General features: G+C 45.0%; 1 protein-coding gene across 1 annotated transcript in view; it reads left to right on the top strand.

Annotated features, from left to right (window-relative positions):
* MUC4 (mucin 4, cell surface associated) overlaps nt 1-19047 on the top strand; it is a 33426-nt gene that overhangs the window by 3973 nt on the left and 10406 nt on the right. The window contains exons 2-6 of the mRNA XM_067466282.1: nt 4155-10361; nt 12462-12592; nt 13273-13437; nt 15242-15397; nt 17222-17352. Coding sequence (XP_067322383.1) covers nt 4155-10361; nt 12462-12592; nt 13273-13437; nt 15242-15397; nt 17222-17352 — 6790 coding nt within the window. The remainder of the gene's footprint in view (nt 1-4154; nt 10362-12461; nt 12593-13272; nt 13438-15241; nt 15398-17221; nt 17353-19047) is intronic.

A 19047-nucleotide genomic window follows, 5' to 3' on the forward strand; every position in this document is an offset into this window, starting at 1 on the left:
CAGAGAGTTGGAGGAGACCTTGTGGGCCATCCAGTCCAACCCCATTCTGCCAAAAAGCAGGAATATTGCATTCAAATCACCCCTGACAGATGGCCATCCAGCCTCTGTTTAAAAGCTTCCAAAGAAGGAGCCTCCACCACAATTCTGGGTGGAGAATTCCACTGCTGAACAGCTCACATAGTTAGGAAGTTCCTCATGTTCAGATGAAATCTCCTTTCCTGTAGTTTGAAGCCATTGTTCCATTGCGTCCTAGTCTCCAGGGCAGCAGAAAACAAGCCCACTCCCTCCTCCCTATGACTTCTCCATATCCTTTGATCCAGACTCATCTGATCTCCTTTTTCGATAGTTACAAGCTGGGTAGATGTGGGGAATGATGTGGATGTAGCGCATCTGGACTTCAGTAAGGCCTTCGACAAGGTCCCCAATGTCCTTCTGGCAAGGAAACTAGTCCAATCTGGGCTAGGCAAAACTATGGTTAGGTGGATTTGGAATTGGTTAAGCGAACAAACTCAGAGGATGATTCTCCCCAATGCTTGCTCTTCATCCTGGAAAGGAGTGACGAGTGGAGTGCCATCAGCAGGGTTCCGTCCTGGGCCCGGTTCTGCTCAGGATCTTCATTCATGACTTAGATGAAGGCTAAGAAGGCAGGATCATCAAGTTTGCAGACGATACCAAATTGAGAGGGAGAGCCAATACTCCAGAGGACAGGAGCAGGATTCAAAACGATCTTTACAGATTAGAGAAATGATTGGCCAAAACTAACAAAATGATGTCCTGGCAAGGAAACTAGTCCAATGTGGGCTAGGCAAAACTATGGTTAGGTGGATTTGGAATTGGTTAAGCAAACAAACTCAGAGGATGATTCTCCCCAAGGCTTGCTCTTCATCCTGGAAAGGAGTGACGAGCAGAGTGCCATCAGCAGGGTTCCGTTCTGGGCCCAGTCCTGCTCAGGATCTTCATTCATGACTTAGATGAAGGCTAAGAAGGCATGATCATCAAGTTTGCAGACGATACCAAATTGAGAGGGAGAGCCAATACTCCAGAGGACAGGAGCAGGATTCAAAACGATCTTTACAGATTAGAGAAATGATTGGCCAAAACTAACAAAATGAAGTTCAACAGTGACAAATGCAAGAGACTCCACTTAGGCAGAAAAAACAAAATGCAAAGATACAGAATGGGGGACAATGCCTGGCTCGAGAGCAGTACGTGTGAAAAAGATCTTGGAGTCCTCATGGACAGCAAGTTAAACATTAGCCAACAATGTGATGTGGCAGCAGAAAAAGCCAAGGGGATTTTGGCCTGCATCAATAGGAGCATAGTGTCTAGGTCCAGGGAAGTCATGCTCCCCATGCTCTATTCTGCCTTGCTTAGACCACACCTGGAATATTGTGTCCAAGTTCACCACAATTGAAGAGAGATATTGACAGGCTGGAATGTGTCCAGAGGAGGGTGACTCAAAAGATCAAGGGTCTAGAGAACAAGCCCTATGAGGAGCAGCTTAAAGAGCTGGGCATGTTTAGCCTGCAGAAGAGAAGACAGAGTGGAGACATGATAGCCATGTATAAATATGTGAGGGGAAGTCATAGGGAGGAGGGAGCAAGCTTGTTTTCAGCTGCTCTGGAGACTAGGACACAATGGAGCAATGGCTTCAAACTACAGGAAAGGAGATTCCACCTGAACATTAGGAAGAACTTCCTGACTGTGTGAGAGAGCTGTTCAGCAGTGGAACTCTCTGCCCTGGAGTGTGGTTTAGGCTCCTTCTATGGAGGCTTTTAAACACGCTGGTTGGCCATCTGTTGAGGGTGCTTTGAACGCGACTGTCCTGCATCTTGGCAAAGGCTTGCACTGGATGGCCCACAAGGTCTCTTCCAACTCTATGATTTTATGATCCACGACCCTCATCATGTCTCCTCTCAGCCTTCTCTTTTGAAGGCTAAGCATGCCCAGTTCTTTAAGCCGCTCCTCATAGAGCTTGTTCTCCAGACCCTTGATCTTTTGAGTCACCCTCCTCTGGACACATTCCAGACTTGGACACAATATTCCAGGTGTGGTCTAACCAAAGCGGAATAGAGCATGGTGAGCATGACTTCCCTGGAATCTCAATCTTTTGTTGAGAGGTGATTAGATGTCCAAACACGAATCAAGGAACATGAAAGGCACTTCAGACTTCTTCAACCAGAGAAGCCAGCCATAGCAGAGCACCTGATAAACCAACCTGGACATAGCATATTATTCGAGAACACAGAAATGCTGGACCACTCCAACAACCACCATGTCAGACTACACGGAGAAGCCATTGAAATCCACAAGCATGTGGACAATTTCAACAGAAAGGAGGAAACCATGAAAATGAACAAAATCTGGCTACCAGCATTATAAAAAACTCTAAAATTATAACAGCACTTCAACAGAGAGGAAACAATCAGCGACATCCAATCACCTCTCAACAAAGGATTGCTCCAGGCACTGCCAGGCAATCAAATGCTAATCAAGGTGGTCAGTTGAAACATTCACACCTAGCTCCAGCTGACAAGAGTCCTTTGTCTCACCCTGGTCTTTCCACAGATATATAAACCCAATTTTCCTAGTTCCAACAGACCTCACTACCTCTGAGGATGCTTGCCATAGGTGCAGGCGAAATGTCAGGAGAGAATGCCTCTAGAACATGGCCATATAGCCCGAAAAAACCTACAACAACCCAGTGTGTAGAGTGGCTAAAAGGAGAGGAAAGAAGGAAGGAAGGAAGGAAGGAAGGAAGGAAGGAAGGAAGGAAGGGAGGGAGGGAGGGAGGGAGGGAGGGAGAAAGGAAGGACGGAAGGAAGGAAGGACGGAAGGAAGGAAGGAAGGGAATGTGAGATAGAGATAACGAGGGAGGAAGAAGAGAGAGGGAAAGAAGGAAGGAAGGAAGGAAGGAAGGAAGAAAGGAAGGAAGGAAGGAAAGAAATGTGAAATAGAGATAAGGAGGGAGGGAGAAGAGAGAGGGAAAGAAAGAAAGAAAGAAAGAAAGAAAGAAAGAAAGAAGGAAGGAAGGAAGGAAGGAAGGAAGGAAGGAAGGAAATGTGAGAGAGATAAGGAGGGAGGGAGAAGAGAGAGGGAAAGAAGGAAGGAAGGAAGGAAGGAAGGAAGGAAGGAAGGAAGGAAGGAAGGAAGGAAATGTGAGATAGAGATAAGGAGGGAGGGAGAAGAGAGAGGGAAAGAAGGAAGGAAGGAAGGAAGGAAGGAAGGAAGGAAGGAAGGAAGGAAGGAAGGAAGGAAATGTGAGATAGAGATAAGGAGGGAGGGAGAAGAGAGAGGGAAAGAAAGAAAGAAAGAAGGAAGGAAGGAAGGAAGGAAGGAAGGAAGGAAATGTGAGATAGAGATAAGGAGGGAGGGAGAAGAGAGAGGGAAAGAAAGAAGGAAGGAAGGAAGGAAGGAAGGAAGGAAGGAAGGAAGGAAATGTGAGATAGAGATAAGGAGGGAGGGAGAAGAGAGAGGGAAAGAAAGAAAGAAGGAAGGAAGGAAGGAAGGAAATGTGAGATAGAGATAAGGAGGGAGGGAGAAGAGAGAGGGAAAGAAGGAAGGAAGGAAGGAAGGAAGGAAGGAAGGAAAGAAATGTGAGATAGAGATAAGGAGGGAGGGAGAAGAGAGAGGGAAAGAAGGAAGGAAGGAAGGAAGGAAGGAAGGAAGGAAGGAAGGAAGGAGGGAAGGAATGAAAGAAATGTGAGATAGAGATAAGGAGGGAGGGAGAAGAGAGAGGGAAGGAAGGAAAGAAGGAAAGAAGGAAGGAAGGAAGGAAGGAAGGAAGGAAGGAAGGAAGGAAATGTGAGATAGAGATAAGGAGGGAGGGAGAAGAGAGAGGGAAAGAAGGAAGGAAGGAAATGTGAGATAGAGAGAAGGAGGGAGGGAGAATAGAGAGGGAAAGAAGGAAGGAAGGAAGGAAATGTGAGATAGAGATAAGGAGGGAGGTCTGGTTTTGCCCATGTGAATGGAGATTTCAATGATGAGCTATTGCTTTTGAATCTATGTGACCATCACAGCTTCTATGAGACCAACTGATGTATCTCAGTGTGAGTTTTCATAGATATCCATGTCATTTGCAGGGATATGATTTTAGAAAGCTGCTTGATGTGAATGAGGAAACTTAATGATGCTTTGTTGCTTCCTTTCAGCAGAGCCTGGGTTGACGGCAGCCATTCCCGTTGCCACCGACTGGCCAGACACAGATGCAGATGGCTTCACGGACGACTACCTCCTCTCCTGGGGCACCAGCAGTGACTATTTTGATCCCACCATGGCAAGCACCACAGAGGGGCCATTCACGATTCAAAGCACAGTCCCAACTTCAGAAGCTGAAGAAAACCCAGGTGCCGTGACGGAGGAGAACACCTCAAATCCTCCAGAAGGAGAAATGCAGAATTCTGGGTTGGCCTCCAAGGTTGATTCTGCTACTAAGGCGACCAACCAAGTTGAAATCCCACCACCAGGAGAAGAGATAGAAGGGGCCGCAGAGGTCCCTGTTATGGAAAAGGAAGCCTCAGCCAAAGGAAATTCTTCAAAGACATCTTCAGAAAAGGGGACAGTTCAAGCCACTCCACGTATTCCAGGCTCCGTGGAAGTACTTCCCTCTTCCTTATCGTATGATGGGCCAGAAACTACAGAACTTCTATCAGATGTCGCTGCTATAACTGATTCTTCATTTGTCCCCGCATCTGCCAATGAAGATGGTTTGGGCAAGAAGACCATGGATGCCACCACCGGAGAAACAAGTCAAGATAGTGAACTAAACCCAACGCTTGCTTCATGGAAAGATACTCCAGGTGAGGAGGAAGAAACACCACAAGCTTTCCCAGATGCTAACAGTGAGGCAGTGGCTCCATTGTCCACCCCACATGCTCCTTTCCCAGAAGAACAACCCATGGAAGAACCAGAAGTAACTCCTGCCAACGATGAACACTTGGTTCCACCAACTTCAGGGGATGGCAATGCAGAAGAAGAGCCATCACCCTCATTGCCTCCTCTGGATTTGCTGCCACCAAGGAACATACCTGTTGGGTCCTCAGAGTTGAGCGAAAATGCCACTGTTTCCAGTCAACCATCTTCCAGCAGTGAGGACAACCCAGGTGTCGAATCAACCATTGGAGATGGAAGAGGTGACTCAGATGCCTCCATTTCAGTCCCAGTGCTTGGCAGTGAGGCAGAGCCAACCATCATTCCATCTTGGGAAGAACCAGAGATGGGTCCAGAAAGCCCAACTGGTGTAACTCCTGAAGAATCAGAAGACCTCAATGGTGCAGAAGCATCTAATTCCCCTCCAGCAGATGGTACAGCAGACCTTCTTCCCACTGTATCCTATCCAAATGACCTTTCTTCAAGACCTTCAGATCTGGGTTATGATGCAACACCAGCTCCTCCAATTGGGCTTTCCATGCCTCCAGGTTACTCTTCTCTGTTGCCAGAAGATGATGAGATGCAGACAGTTTCTGTAACTAAAGAAGAAACAGAGGAAGGCTCTGGAACACCAAGCAACAATGAAATACCTTTCACCCTGACATCTTCTCAGCAAGAAGAGGGAACCGAGATACCAGAGGAAGGCATTTCAGCAACCGAAGTGCCGAAGGGAGATGATTCTGTAGGACTTGGAAGTGGAACAGCCTCACCCCTGAAGCCTGGAGAGGAAACAACCAGTTCAGAACTGGCAGGAAACGAGCAATATGCCACATCTGATGGTGCTGCTATCCAGAGTGAAATTACTCCTTTCTCTTCAGAGATGACACCAAGTAATTCCGCTGAGGTGGCAGGAGAGGAACTAGAAGGTTTGAAGGACATGGAGGCAACTTCTCCTTCTGCTCCAGAGGACGAAGCAGCAGTCAATGATCAAGAAGCAGCTGGAGAAACAGTCTTCACCACATCACAAAGTGGTGTTTCTTCTGAAGGGCAAGGAGAAGAAAACTCTGGAAATGGAGGTCCTCTTTCTGATGAGAGCACAGCAGTTCCAGAACCAGGTGCTACTTCTGGATCAGCCTCAAATGAGGAAGGAGAGAGCAGGACAGATTCCCCACCATCTGATGGTGAGCTGGACTCAACAGAAGGAACCACACTGCCTGTAGGAGGTTCAGGGTCCTTGGAGAATGGAGAATCTTCAAGTCCATCACCTGTTGAGAATGCAGTGGCTTCGGACTCTGCTTCAACAGAAGCTCCATCAAGTAGCTCGCCTGGATCTCCAGATGCTTCCCAATCAGAGGACAACATGCAAGCAGACTTGGAAGCCACTGATGTGTCTGAGGAACCCGAAGGCTCTGTTGAGGAGGAAGTATCTTCTGCCACAGACACTGGATCAGCTACTGATGGAGCAACATTTTCTGGAACCAGTGGAGAAACTGTGCCCTCTGGAGACTCTGCTTCAGAGTCAGAAGCTAATAAGGGAACTATTTCAGAGAGCAACAGTCCAGAGGAAATCAATACTCCGTCCTCAGAGCTAGCACCAACTTCAGAAAAGGGAATGGCAACTAATTCAGATATAACAGATGATGGTTCTGGAGACTTTTCTACTTTTATTGCAGGCAGTGGGTCCTCAACAAAAGATGGAGGACTATCAGATGAAACATCTCCTACACTTCTTGATGGTTCATCTTCTGAGTCTTTCACTTCAGAGGCTGAAGAAGGAGATGACTCCCCAAGCCCACCTTTGGGAGATGTTGGTTCTTCTTCAGGAAGTGAAGTTCCAGGAGATAACAAGAGTGGAGAAGACAACACAGGCCTGCTGGCAAATGAAGGGGCTGTGACAAACAGTGGTGAGAGCCAGACAACAGCTGACACCTCAGATACAGAATTATCTGGAGGAGCAGATTTGCCTGCTGGACAATCAGAAGCCATGGCTAATGGAGCAATGTCAGATCAACCCTTTTCGGAGGAAGGAGAGGCATCTGGAACCAACTCATACTCAGGAGAAGAATTCTCTTCTGCTCCAGCTTCTTTAGCAAAGGATGGAGAGACATCTGCAACAAGTGTAGCCTCAGGAGAAGATTCTCCTTCCAGTTCAGGCCTTCAAATTCCAGATCCCAACCAGCCATCTCCAGATAATGCACTAAAATCTGAGCCTGTAGCTTCTAGTGAGGCTGGGAAGGAAGTGTCTCTGGATCCATCAACCACAAAGTCACAGACTGCCTTGCCCACCACTGAAGGGCTTGGAAGTGCTGGCTCCAGCTTGGAAGATGATGAACAACCTCAACAATCTCCAGATAATACAGCTTCAGAAGGGGCAAGCCAAGAATTGGAAGATAGTTCCAGTGTGGATGGGAAGGTAGCAACTTTGGATCCATCATCTGCAGAGTCACAAAAGCTGTTGCCCCCCACTGAAAGGCTAGGAAGTGCTGGCTCTAGCTTGGAAGATGGTGAGGAACCTACACTGTCTCCAGATGATGCAGCTCCTGAGGGGGCAGAACAATCAGAAGAATCTTCCAAAGTGAAGGAAGAGGAAACATCTATGGCTCCATCAGACACAGTGTCACAAGCAGCCTCTGATAGAGTAGAAACGAATGCTTCACTGGTGGGAGAGAATGAGGGACCTCAGTTGTCCCCAGATGACACATGGGAAATGGGACCGAAGTCAACTTCTGAGGCAGAAACAGAACCCAAAGACATTTCTGTTATCGGTGGAATGAAACCATCTTCCACTGAAGGAGTGGAGACTTCCTTCTCAGGGACAGCGGTGGAATCTCAGCCATCCTCAGATGGTATTACCAGTAGTGACACAGAAGCAGGTCTTGGAGCTTTTGATGAGGTGGAACAATGGGAAGGTTCTTCCCCTGTAAATGAGGATGAAATACCTTCAGAATTATCCTCCACAGAGTTACCTGGAACATCTGGAGCTGAAGATACACTGGGAGGAGCTGGGAATGTAAAGCCCTCCCTGTCTGCTGAAGAGGCAGAAGTGTCCCCCTCTGTGTCTGCAGATGGCAAAGGATCTCAGCAATCTCTCAATGGTGCAACAGAAGGTCCTGGAGATTCTGGTGGAGTAAAAATATCAGATGGCTCCTCTAGTCTGAGTGGGACTTTGTCTGCAGAATCATCCTCTCCATCTGTAGAAGGGATGGACTCTGCCAGTGAAGGGTCAGGAAATGATGGAGGATCTCAACCATCTCTGGATGGTGCAGAGCCAGAACAACCAAGCATCTCTTCCAGCATAAGTGGGAAGGAATCATCCTTGACTCTACAAGGCACAGAGGCACAGCCAGGCTCTTCTTCTCCTGATGGCATACAAAATGATGGTTTATCAACATCTGGTTCACCAGCATCAGCTAGTGAAGAAGCTCAGCTGCCTCCAGAATATGCAGATAGAGCAGGTGCTGAAGCAGGAGAAGAATCAGGAGATGTTTCTGCCACAAGGTCACCACTAACCTCTCTTTCCAAAGAAGAAGTTGGAGATTCTGTTTTGGGGTTGGGAAGTTCTGTAGGATCTCAGACATCTCCAGATGCTGCTGAAGCAACAGCAACAGAGCCAGGGGCTTCTGAGGAAGTGGAACAATGGGGAAGCTCTTCTGCGGCAAGGGAGGAGGACATAATACCTTCAGATTCATCAGCCACAAAGTCACTTGGAACATCTCCAGATGAAGAGCTGATCAATAACGTGGAATCACAGGCATCTGGTGCACCAGCAGCTGGAACTTCAGCTTCTGGGGAGGAAGAAGAACCTGAAGACACTTCCAACACAAATGGCAAGGAACTATCTTTGTCTCCATCAGATATAGGATCAGAGTCGCTTAGGACATCTGCTGGTGAAGAGGTCTCTGGAGGACTTAGTGAGGAAAAAACTAATCCTGCTGCTGGCTTGGATTCAATGGGTACCAAATCCACTTCTTCTTCTGAGACAGGCCAGAATCCAGAAAGTATAGTAAATCTGGGAGAGACATCTGGGTCAATGAATGATGGAGAACCTCTCAGTCAGTCCTCCCCTGCTGGTGATGGGTCTGTGGCAGCAGTGGTCAACAAAGCTCCAGGAGAAAACTTGCTTTCTGGTTCCACATCTCCTGATGAGGCTGTAGCCACCCAAGGAACACCTGGCCAGATCCCTGGAATTAGAGATTCATCCCTGACACCCTCACCAATGACAGAAGTAGATACGGAGAGTCTTGCAGGAGTCATGGGAAGTGACACAGGGGCATCCAATACCATTGGGACTTCTCTTCAATCATCCGAATCTGGAGGCACAAAGATGGCCACAGATCAAGAATCAGGAATGGCATCCTCTCCTTCAACTGCATTGTCTTCTAGTGATACCCAGCCACTTGGATCCTACGATTCTGAAAACACTGGAAATGTAGCTGGAGAACCATCTTCTCAAGATCAAGCAGGGGAGGCTGTATTGGTTGGCAAAGAACCAGGTGAAGTGGACTCTTCCCCCACAGATTTGGGCATCCAAGGTGCTGGACCCTCACTCAATGGACTTGCAAGCTCTTCCGATGAAGCTTCTGTGGGGAACACCAAAGACGTATCCCCCACAACTTCAGAAGTGAGAGGTGATACTGTTTCAGCATCTGAGAAGGGAATAATCAAAACAGCATCCAATGAAGCTCAACCTTCCCCCTCTGGCACAACGTTGTGTCCAGCAACAATGTCACCATTGCCTGCTGTGGAATCAGGACCTGAGGTCAATGCTGGGATGTCTTCTCAGTCTTCCAAGGCTGGTGTCCCAGAAGGTCCTGGAGACACACTTTCTGGAAAGCCATCTGCATCATCTGACAGCATCTCTTTAGGTTCGGACACCACAAAGTCAGGATCTATGAGTGGCTCCAGCGCCTCATTGTTGCCTGATTCTTCTGTTCAGAAGGAAGCCACTGCAGTGGTCAGCAAAGATACAACTGGTGGAACCAAAACATCATCTCCAAGTAAATCAGACCCCTCACTTGTAGGATCAGGAGTTGGCCTGGACTCTACAAAATCCACAAAACCTTCCAGCATGACATCCAAGAAGAAGGAAGAGGGCAAGCTCCCTGAAAAGGGAGGAGAGAGCAAAACATCAGGAAAGAAAGAAGACAGCAAAAAAGTAGATAAAGAAGATAGCAAAAAGGCAGATAAAGTCACGATAAAGGCAGATAAAGAAGACAGCAAAAAGGCAGATAAAGACAGCAAAACATCAGAAGAAGATGATAGCAAAAAGTCAGATAAAAAAGAGATCAAAAAGTTAGATAAAGACAGCAAAAAGTCGGACAAAAAAGATGCTAAAAAGTCAGACAAAGAAGACAGCAAAAAGTCGGACGAGAAAGAAGACAGCAAGAAACCAGACAACAAACCCGATTCAAGTTCCTCAAATTCCAAGATAACAATGACTGCGAATGACAGGTCGGCCACACTGAACCCTGTCCCTGTAGCTTCACTTTCAGGTTGGTTGGCTGGGGATCTACATGAGCTTTTGGTTTATTTTTGGGTCTATATGCTCAAGTCTTGTTAATGGTACATTTGAGGTCCTTTCCACTCCTCTTGACTATGGCGGCGATGCTTTTATACGCAATTAAACAGATGCCATATAATACCAGTAACTACAGTATATACATATTTAATAGTAATATAACAATAATAGCACTTTATTTATATTCTGCCCTATCTCCCCAATGGGACTCGGGACAGATCACAGTACACATACATGGCAAACATTCAGTGCCGTTTGGACAGACAGAACAGAACAGACAGAAAGAAGGTATGTTGGTTCGACATCCAGCTTTCGGCACCTTTGGAGGTTGTGCTCAAATCCAGCCACAGGGAGGTGCTGTTGCTCCATCCTCTATGACTGTCCTGAGTTGCCCTTCAAAAACAGCCTTAATACAATGTTGAAAGTAAATGAAAAATGCTTTACTTCAGCAAACACAAAGGATTATCAAAGGCAGTTGAAAAATGCAAAGGAAGTCTTAATGCAGACACAAAATTAAAGTCTCTTGTAAAGTCCCAAAAGAAACAGCAGTCTTACATCAGACAACAGGCAGTGAACTAAATTCTCAGAAGCAGACTTGAAGCAGGTTCCATTGGAGCAAAAATATCAGCATCAGAGTCGCTGCTACCAGTGAAAGCTGACTGCTCCTGCCTCTGATTTATAGCCTTGAATTCCCCACACAGGACGTGCTAGGGTGTCTCCCAATTAGCTCAGCGTTTCTAGCAGCTATTCTAGCTGAATGCTGTCTGAGCTCTGTCTCCTTTCGCTTCTCCAGAAATGTGGGCACTTGCAAGCCCTCATCGTCTGGTTCCACTTCCAATTCCTGAGCACTTCTCTGCTCCCCTTCCTCGTCTGAAGAAGAGGAATCCCTAACATCTCCATCTATGAACCCACGTGCTCCCTTCATTCATCCGGAGAGGCCCTGCTCACGATCCCACCTGCGTTGCAGGCGCCTTTGGTGGGGACGAGGGACAGGGCCTTCTCTGTGGTTGCCCCCTGACTTTGGAACACTCTCCCCAAAGACATTAGACTAGCACCCACGTTGGCAGTCTTTAGGAAGAACTTGAAGACCTGGCTATTCCGATGTGCCTTTCCAGAATAGGATAACCTCCAGCACTACATCCCAGAAGCACTTTACTAGAGTTTAAGACTCTCTGCACATTGCACTTGCCCAGAATTCCAACATACCACCTCTCACACTCAGCACTTTTTAATCTATACCCATCATTGGCCCGGCCCTGGTCTTATTGCGTAATAGTGTAATGTTTTGTTATTCCTTATGTTTTTAATTTGCTTTGTATCGTATTGTTATTGTCTGTTGTTGTTGTGTTGAGGCCTCGGCCTTTGTAAGACGCATCGAGTCCTTTGGGAGATGCTAGCGGGGTACAAATAAAGTTTAATAATAATAATAATAATAATAATAATAATAATAATAATAATAACAGTGATGAAGAGCCATCAGGACTTTCTCCTTCCTTTTGGTCACTAGCATTTTCTGGTAGTTTTCTTTTATGGTGTCATAAAATACCCCCCCCCCACCTCTTTTTAGCGATACCTAATTTCTCTACTACATCTCTAAGCTGTTTTTGAACTGCTTAGGTAAACAGTAAGCTGGGCTAACAGTTGGGTGCTCACCCCGACCCTGACTTTGAACTGGCAACCTTTCGGTTGGTAGAGCTTATTGCTGCTGCTGCTGATTTACCAGCTGTGCTATAGCCTGGCCTTGATAGGACTGCTACTGTCGCCCAGGTGTTCTTATACTACAGTTTCCAGCATTCCACTCACCACTGGCCATGCTGCAAATGAGGTCTAAGTACATTTCATTATTAAATGCACATTTATGATTACTATTGATCCAAGACATAGGAGACATTTACCAATTGGAGCGGCTTCTAGAAATGGGTCAGAATATTTGAGAACAATTCTGGGTTTTGGAAGTGAAGTCTTACCAATAGCCATTTAGCTAAATGGGTCCCTTTGTGTCCACAGGTATATTCTTCTTAATTGAGAGTGTTCCTCATTTTCAGTCATTAACCTGCCTGTGTTTTATGTGCAGCGTCCCTGTTCCCATACGGACCAATGGCCAAGGATAAAGAATACGTGGAAAGGAAGCTGAATTTTAACTCTCCTCTGTTCAAGCCTGAGATTGGAGTCCCATTGGGACTAACACTGCGCGACTCCCTCTATGTGAGTCTGTCATAAATTATTTCAGATTTATTTGATTGTTCAGATACAATGCTATGAAGCTGTGAAAGGAAACCCCCATTCTGTTGGGGCCTGAGAAGGTGAGAAGCTTTGGTTGTTGTTGGGTCTGTTTACAATGTAGTTGGGCACCACTTTAACTGCAATGGCTGAATGCTGTGGAATATGGAAAATAGCAGGATACTTTTGTACAGTGTTGGAGTTGCACATGCATTGGGTGCATGGATGCATGGAGATGTGCATTGGTGCATATCTCAATGGGCATTCCGTTGTGCAACACAAGGTTGGCATTGTGCAATTAATGCACAACTGGAGATTTACTATATCCAACTTTGGGTGCATCTACATTAATGCAGCTTGACACCACTTTAACTGCCTTGGCTCAATGCTATGGAATTCTGGGAGCTGTAGTTTGACAAAGTCTTTGGCCGTATCTGTCGGAGAATGCTGTGCCTCATCAAACTACAGCTCTCATGATCCCATGGCAGTTAAAGTGGTACCAAACTGCATTATAGCTACAGTGTAGATGCACCCCTTGACGTCAGATGTAAGACCTCATCTGTATGGTACATTTCAATCTGGTTGAACCCATTTTTGTAGAAAAAGTGATACTTTGGACCACAACCCCCAGAGTCCACCTAATTTATATCTCTTTTTCAATATAGTTTACAGACAACGGGCAAATTATTTTCCCAGTCTCAGAGACGGACATTTCCAGCTCTCCTAACGCACCGCTTGGAGGATTTAATGGCCGGGAGGCCAAACCAATGGTGGCCGTGTTTTGGGACAATGCAGACTTCTCCAAAGGAAGTGGCACCATCTTCTACCAGGTATGCCATCAATGGTTTCCTGCATGGGGTTGCTTTTAGTTGTTGTTGTCTTGTTGTTGTTGTTGTTTTTTTTGCAATGTTTCGCATTTTGACAAAAGAGGATTTGTGGCTTTAATTATTCCTCTAGATTACCCGAGTTTCCAAAACCTTGGTGTCTTTGATATGGAATTTAGAATATAATCATATGAGTCAAGGAACATAAAAGGCACTGCAGATACTTCAACCAGAGAAGTCAGCCATAGCAGAGCACCTGAGGAACCAACCTAGACACAGCATATTATTGGAGAACACAGAAATGCTGGACCACTCTCACAACCACCATGTCAGGCTACACAGAGAAATCCACAAACATGTGGACAATTTCAACAGAAAGGAAGAAACCATGAAAATGAACAAAATCTGGCTACCAGTATTAAAAAAACTCTAAAATTACAACAGCAAAACAATATAGAGGAAACAATCAGGCACATCTAATCACCTCTCAACAAAAGATTGCCCCAGGCACTGCCAGGCCATCAAATGCTAATCAAGGTGGTCAGTTGAAACATTCACACCTAGCTCCAGCAGACAAGAGTTCTTTGTTCCACCCTGGTCATTCCACAGATATATAAACCCCTTTTCCTAGTTCCAATAGACTGCACTACCTCTGAGGATGCTTGCCATAGATGCAGGTGAAACGTCAGGAGAGAATGCCTCTAGAACATGGCCATATAGCCCGAAAAAACCTACAACAACCCAGTGATTCCGGCCATGAAAGCCTTCGACAATACATATTGTTAGATTCTTTGCCTGAATCTGAGAAGCATTCTTGAGTAATGGTCCATGGCTTGAGTCAGGCAGTTCAGGTGCTTTCTTATATTTAGTGCATTTAGGAATAAGATAGAATAAAAGCAGAGTTTATACATTTCAAACTTGGGAAATGAAGACAATATATGAAAGGATAAAAGTTATACAGAAAGGAATTGATACAAATATGGTGGCTGCTGATCTAAGTTTCGTCTTTGGATTTCTGGCTGTGGAGATGATTTATTTATTTCGTATCAAAAGCATTGCATAAATTAGTATAAATAGAAGGATAGAGGAGAGAAGCAAGGGTCTAAAGGTGGCAGGACTTGGGAGGCTTCATGCAAAAGAGAGGACACCACTTTATTTCATTCTCACTTGATGTTCTTTAGGAAACTATACATCTTTTTGGGGGAGGTCATGTGTGTGATAACATCTTTTCTTTGAGATCCAAATATTTTTGAGTTCTATGTTCAACCCAAAATAAGATCCACTATTGCTCGGTCCAAAGAAAATGGCCTTTCCAAGTTCTGTAACAATACATAGATTAAACTCTAAACTCTACTTGAATTTTAAGATTTTGAGAGTGTAGCCATATTCTGATGTAGTTTGACCAAATGTGTCTTTGTGTAATATTATTAATAATGACGACACGCAAGCTAGCAAATCCTGAAGCAGTCTACTGGGTCTACTGGGAAGGGCAAGATTCTCCCACCTCTCCTTCTCTTCCACTGAGTTAAATGAATAAAAAATACCCCTTCCAAAGGACTTGTACTTTGGGTAATATAATAATAATGAAGACACGCAAGCTAGGAAATCCTGAGGCAGTTTGCTTTTGCCTGAGTCTACTGGGAAGGGCAAGAGTCTTCCAGCTTCCTGCTCTTCATCACTTTTTCCCATTGAGCTAAATGAACTAAAAGTATCCCTTCCAAAGGACTTGTCATGGCAATTGAGCTTTTAGTTTAGTGTTACAGCGTGTGAAATTTTGCTAGCCTTAATGTTACTTTTCTCTTGCACACAGGAATACGTGACACAGAATTCTGCCAAACATCCTCTGGTCCGGGATGTAGAAGCGATGGTCCAGCAGTATCTGGCATCATCCTATTCGGCCCGATGGACGCTCAAGATCACTTGGGTGAAGGCGCAGCACTACCCAGCACAGAAGCTAAGCAGCAGAGTGAGTTTGTGACCGAAAAATTAATGGATCTGGATTTAGATGCTTGCAACTGAGCTAAAGGCCATTCCAGGCAGCCTCATAATCTGGGACAAAGAAGTGGGGGCAAAATATTGTGGTACCTGAAAGCAAGTCTAGACACAGAGCAAATTGTCCCTTGGCATCTTGTCAGATTCATTTGTAGACATGGCACATCTGCAGGAAGTTTTCTTTAAAAACATTTTTAATTGACACATTGTGATATCTTGGACTGCACAAGTGCAGATGCAGATATAGAGAAGTGCACACAAGCTGATTTCTTGTCATCTCTCCACACCATCCTGCTGCCTTTACTTTTTCCCTCTTGAACCCCACGTCCCTTTGGGGTCACTTGCTTGCCATGCTGATGCCCACTGTGCAAATTCAAGCACTGTTTAATTTCATAAATATGATAACAAAGTAATAGTCGGAGAGAGTTCTCATGGGAATTGCTTTCCAATTGTGCTTCCATTTAGCCACCTGTGTGTCCATGGCTCCATTTGTTTACAGCCTTTATCAGCTATGTTGGGATTTTAAAATTCACATATGTGCCAGAGCAGTTCACACTAGCGTATCACATTGAAGTCACGTGTTTTTCTTGAATGCAGGGATATACCGTGATGCAAATATGTGAATTTTTTGGCTGATTTTAAGCTTGCCTTGTTAACTCGCGTCTTGCAGCTGATGATGCAATTCAGTGCACAGTTTTGTCAAACATCATCTAGCCACCCCCTCCCCTTTTATCCTGGTTTATCTCAGATTTTAGGGCCTGTGTAGAAGGGCCCTTGGTGCGCCTCAAACTGAGCATGAGCCAACAATGTTATGCGGCAGTTAAAAAAAACCCAATGTGATTCTAAGCTGCATTAATTAATTAATTAATTAATTTTATTTGTATAAAGTTTCTCAGCCCGACAGGCGACTCAACGCGGTTTACAACAAGGATAAAAAGTCCATTAACGATGTACAATTTAAAACCATAAGAACATAGTATACAAATATTAACACAACAGTAACAACACAATACATCTCATCACTAGAGTCTTGATCCGATTCGTCGGATAATAGGAGTATACAGGCAGTCCCCAAGTTACAAACAAGATAGGTTCTGTAGATTTGTTCTCAAGTTGAATGGGTTTGTATGTTGGAACAGGTACATTTTTAAGTGTAACTCCAGCCAAATATTTATTTCTTTATTTATTTACTCTATTTGCATCCCGCCTTTCTCTACCCCGAAGGGGATTCAGGGCAGTTTTACATATGGCAACTATTCAATGCCTTTGGACAACAGTTAGAATACACTTAAGTTAGAAATTAAAATTAAATGCACATTAAAGCATATAAAACATTGCATTTACTATTAAACTAGCAGTTTGAAAGCATGCAAATGTGAGTAGATCAATAGGTACTGTTCTGGCAGGAAGGTAACGGCGCTCCATGAAGACATGCTGGCCTCATGACCTTGGAGGTGTCTATGGACAACGCCGGCTCTTTGGCTTAGAAATGGAGATGAGCACCAACCCTCAGAGTAACCCCTTTTCCCCTTCTGGCACCCACACTACTGTTTGTAACGTTACTCACAGGCTCTACTGCAACAGTGTTTTTTGTTGGGAAGTTTTTTTCATTTCTGATGGGTTCTTGTGCCTCTGACTCCAGATTTTGCACAATTGCACGCTCAACAAATATACTTTTGTGATAAATGCGAACTAAATACAGACATTATGTCGTGGGCCAAAAAAGAAACGTATGCATCCATGAAATATTAACAGGGTGCTGAACCTTGTCTCATTTCTTCCATATATCTCTTTGCAGACCAACACTTACCAGGCCATTCTGACCACTGACGGATACAGGACGTACACTCTTTTCCTATACCAAGCTGGAGGGATGCAATGGGACTACACCAAACTCTCTTCCAAAAACGTGCTGGTGGGATATACCAGGTAGGGCCAAGTCTTGAGAAACAAGCATCCAATCTACACACTAGGAGTAATCCAGATTGGCACCACTTTAACTACCAGGGCTCAATGCCGTAGCATCATGGGAGCTGTAGTTTCACAAAGTTTTTAGCTTCGTCTATCAAAGAAGGCTGGTGCCTAACGAAACTATAAATCTCAGGATGTTTTTCATGTCAAGACCGTCTTGGGAAACTGCAAGTCACTTCTGGTGTGAGAGAATTAGCTATCTGCAAGAAGGTTGCCCAGGGGATGCCCGGATGATTTGATAGTTTTACCATCTTTGTGGGAGGCTTCTCTCATGTTCCTACATGGGGAGCTGGAGCTGACAGAAGGAGCTCAACCTGCTCTCTCTGGATTCAAACCTCTGACCGGTCGGTCTTCAGTCTTGCCGGCACAAGTGTTTAATTCATTGTAGCACCAGGGTCTCCCAATCACGGGATTTCAGCACTGAGCCATGGCAGTTAAAGTGGTATCAAACTGCACTCATTCTGAAGTGTAGATGCACCTGAGCCCCTTCTACACTGCCATATAAAATCCAGATTATCTGATTTGAACTGGATTATATGGCAGTGTATTCATATAATCCAGTTCAAAGCAGATAATCAGGATTATCTGCCTTGATAATCAGGATTATATGGCAGTGCAGAAGGGGCCTTTTTGAAAAAAAATAAAAGTACATTTTTGGCAGACATGTCAATAATAATAATAATAATAATAATAATAATCATCATCATCATCATCATCATCATGCTGGTACGGCTGTACCAGGAGCTCCAACTTTATTTGCTTTGTATTAAATGTTTGTTTGCAGTCCTAGGTTTCAGGGACTCTGCAGATAGGTGGCTTCCTTTGGTTGCAGTCATAGGGCAAGTCACCTGTCCATCATCGTTATGTTTTGGTCCTGCCCCTTGCTCAGGGCAATTGGGAAGGGAAGGGAGCCATTTTTTCGTTAGTCTCAGCAAGGAAAGCTAATGTACAGGACGTGTGCAAGCTTCCCCTGTACAAAAGCTTCTACCCTTAAGACTTTCCAGGGGAGAACAGTCTTAAGAGTCTCCAAAGATTTCCAGGGAAACAGCCCTAAAGACCAAAGAACTCCAGCTGGAGAACATCTAAGCCTTTACTGGTAGGTCCACTTGGCGTTCGAGAAGCAGTTCGACCCGGTAGCGGAGCCCACATCAGTAAGGGTTAGATTACAGTCAGCCTGGAAGAAGTTAAAAAGGGGATTTTCCATTTAAAGTAAAGAAGATGTTATTGAAGAGAGTTGCCTGTCCTTTGTGGGCAAATTTAGGAAGCTACCAGTTGCATAAAAGCCTGGAATCATTTGTTTAACTTTCTGAAGACAAGAGAAGTTTCTGTTTGATTGTTCATTAATAAAATACTTTGTTATACTTCACAAGCCATCTAAAGATCATTTGTGGTGGAAAACCTCTGAGAACTCTTCAGGGCTTCCTGGCTTCCCGCTGGGCAAAGGCTGCACGTGCTGTTCTAAAGGAAATTCTTTACAGGCCCAGCGCACGACATAACAATCATGAACTGTAAATAGTGATCTGTAACTATATTGTGATATTGCATACTTACTTACTTAGGCGATCCCTCGTTTTCCGAGGATGATTTTCTTCCAATATTCTTGTGGGTCCGTATGTGGCTGTGGAGCCCTATTCTTGCTCTGCATCTTCTTCC

Source organism: Anolis sagrei, chromosome 3, assembly GCF_037176765.1.
Source record: "Anolis sagrei isolate rAnoSag1 chromosome 3, rAnoSag1.mat, whole genome shotgun sequence".
NCBI lineage: Eukaryota > Metazoa > Chordata > Lepidosauria > Squamata > Dactyloidae > Anolis > Anolis sagrei.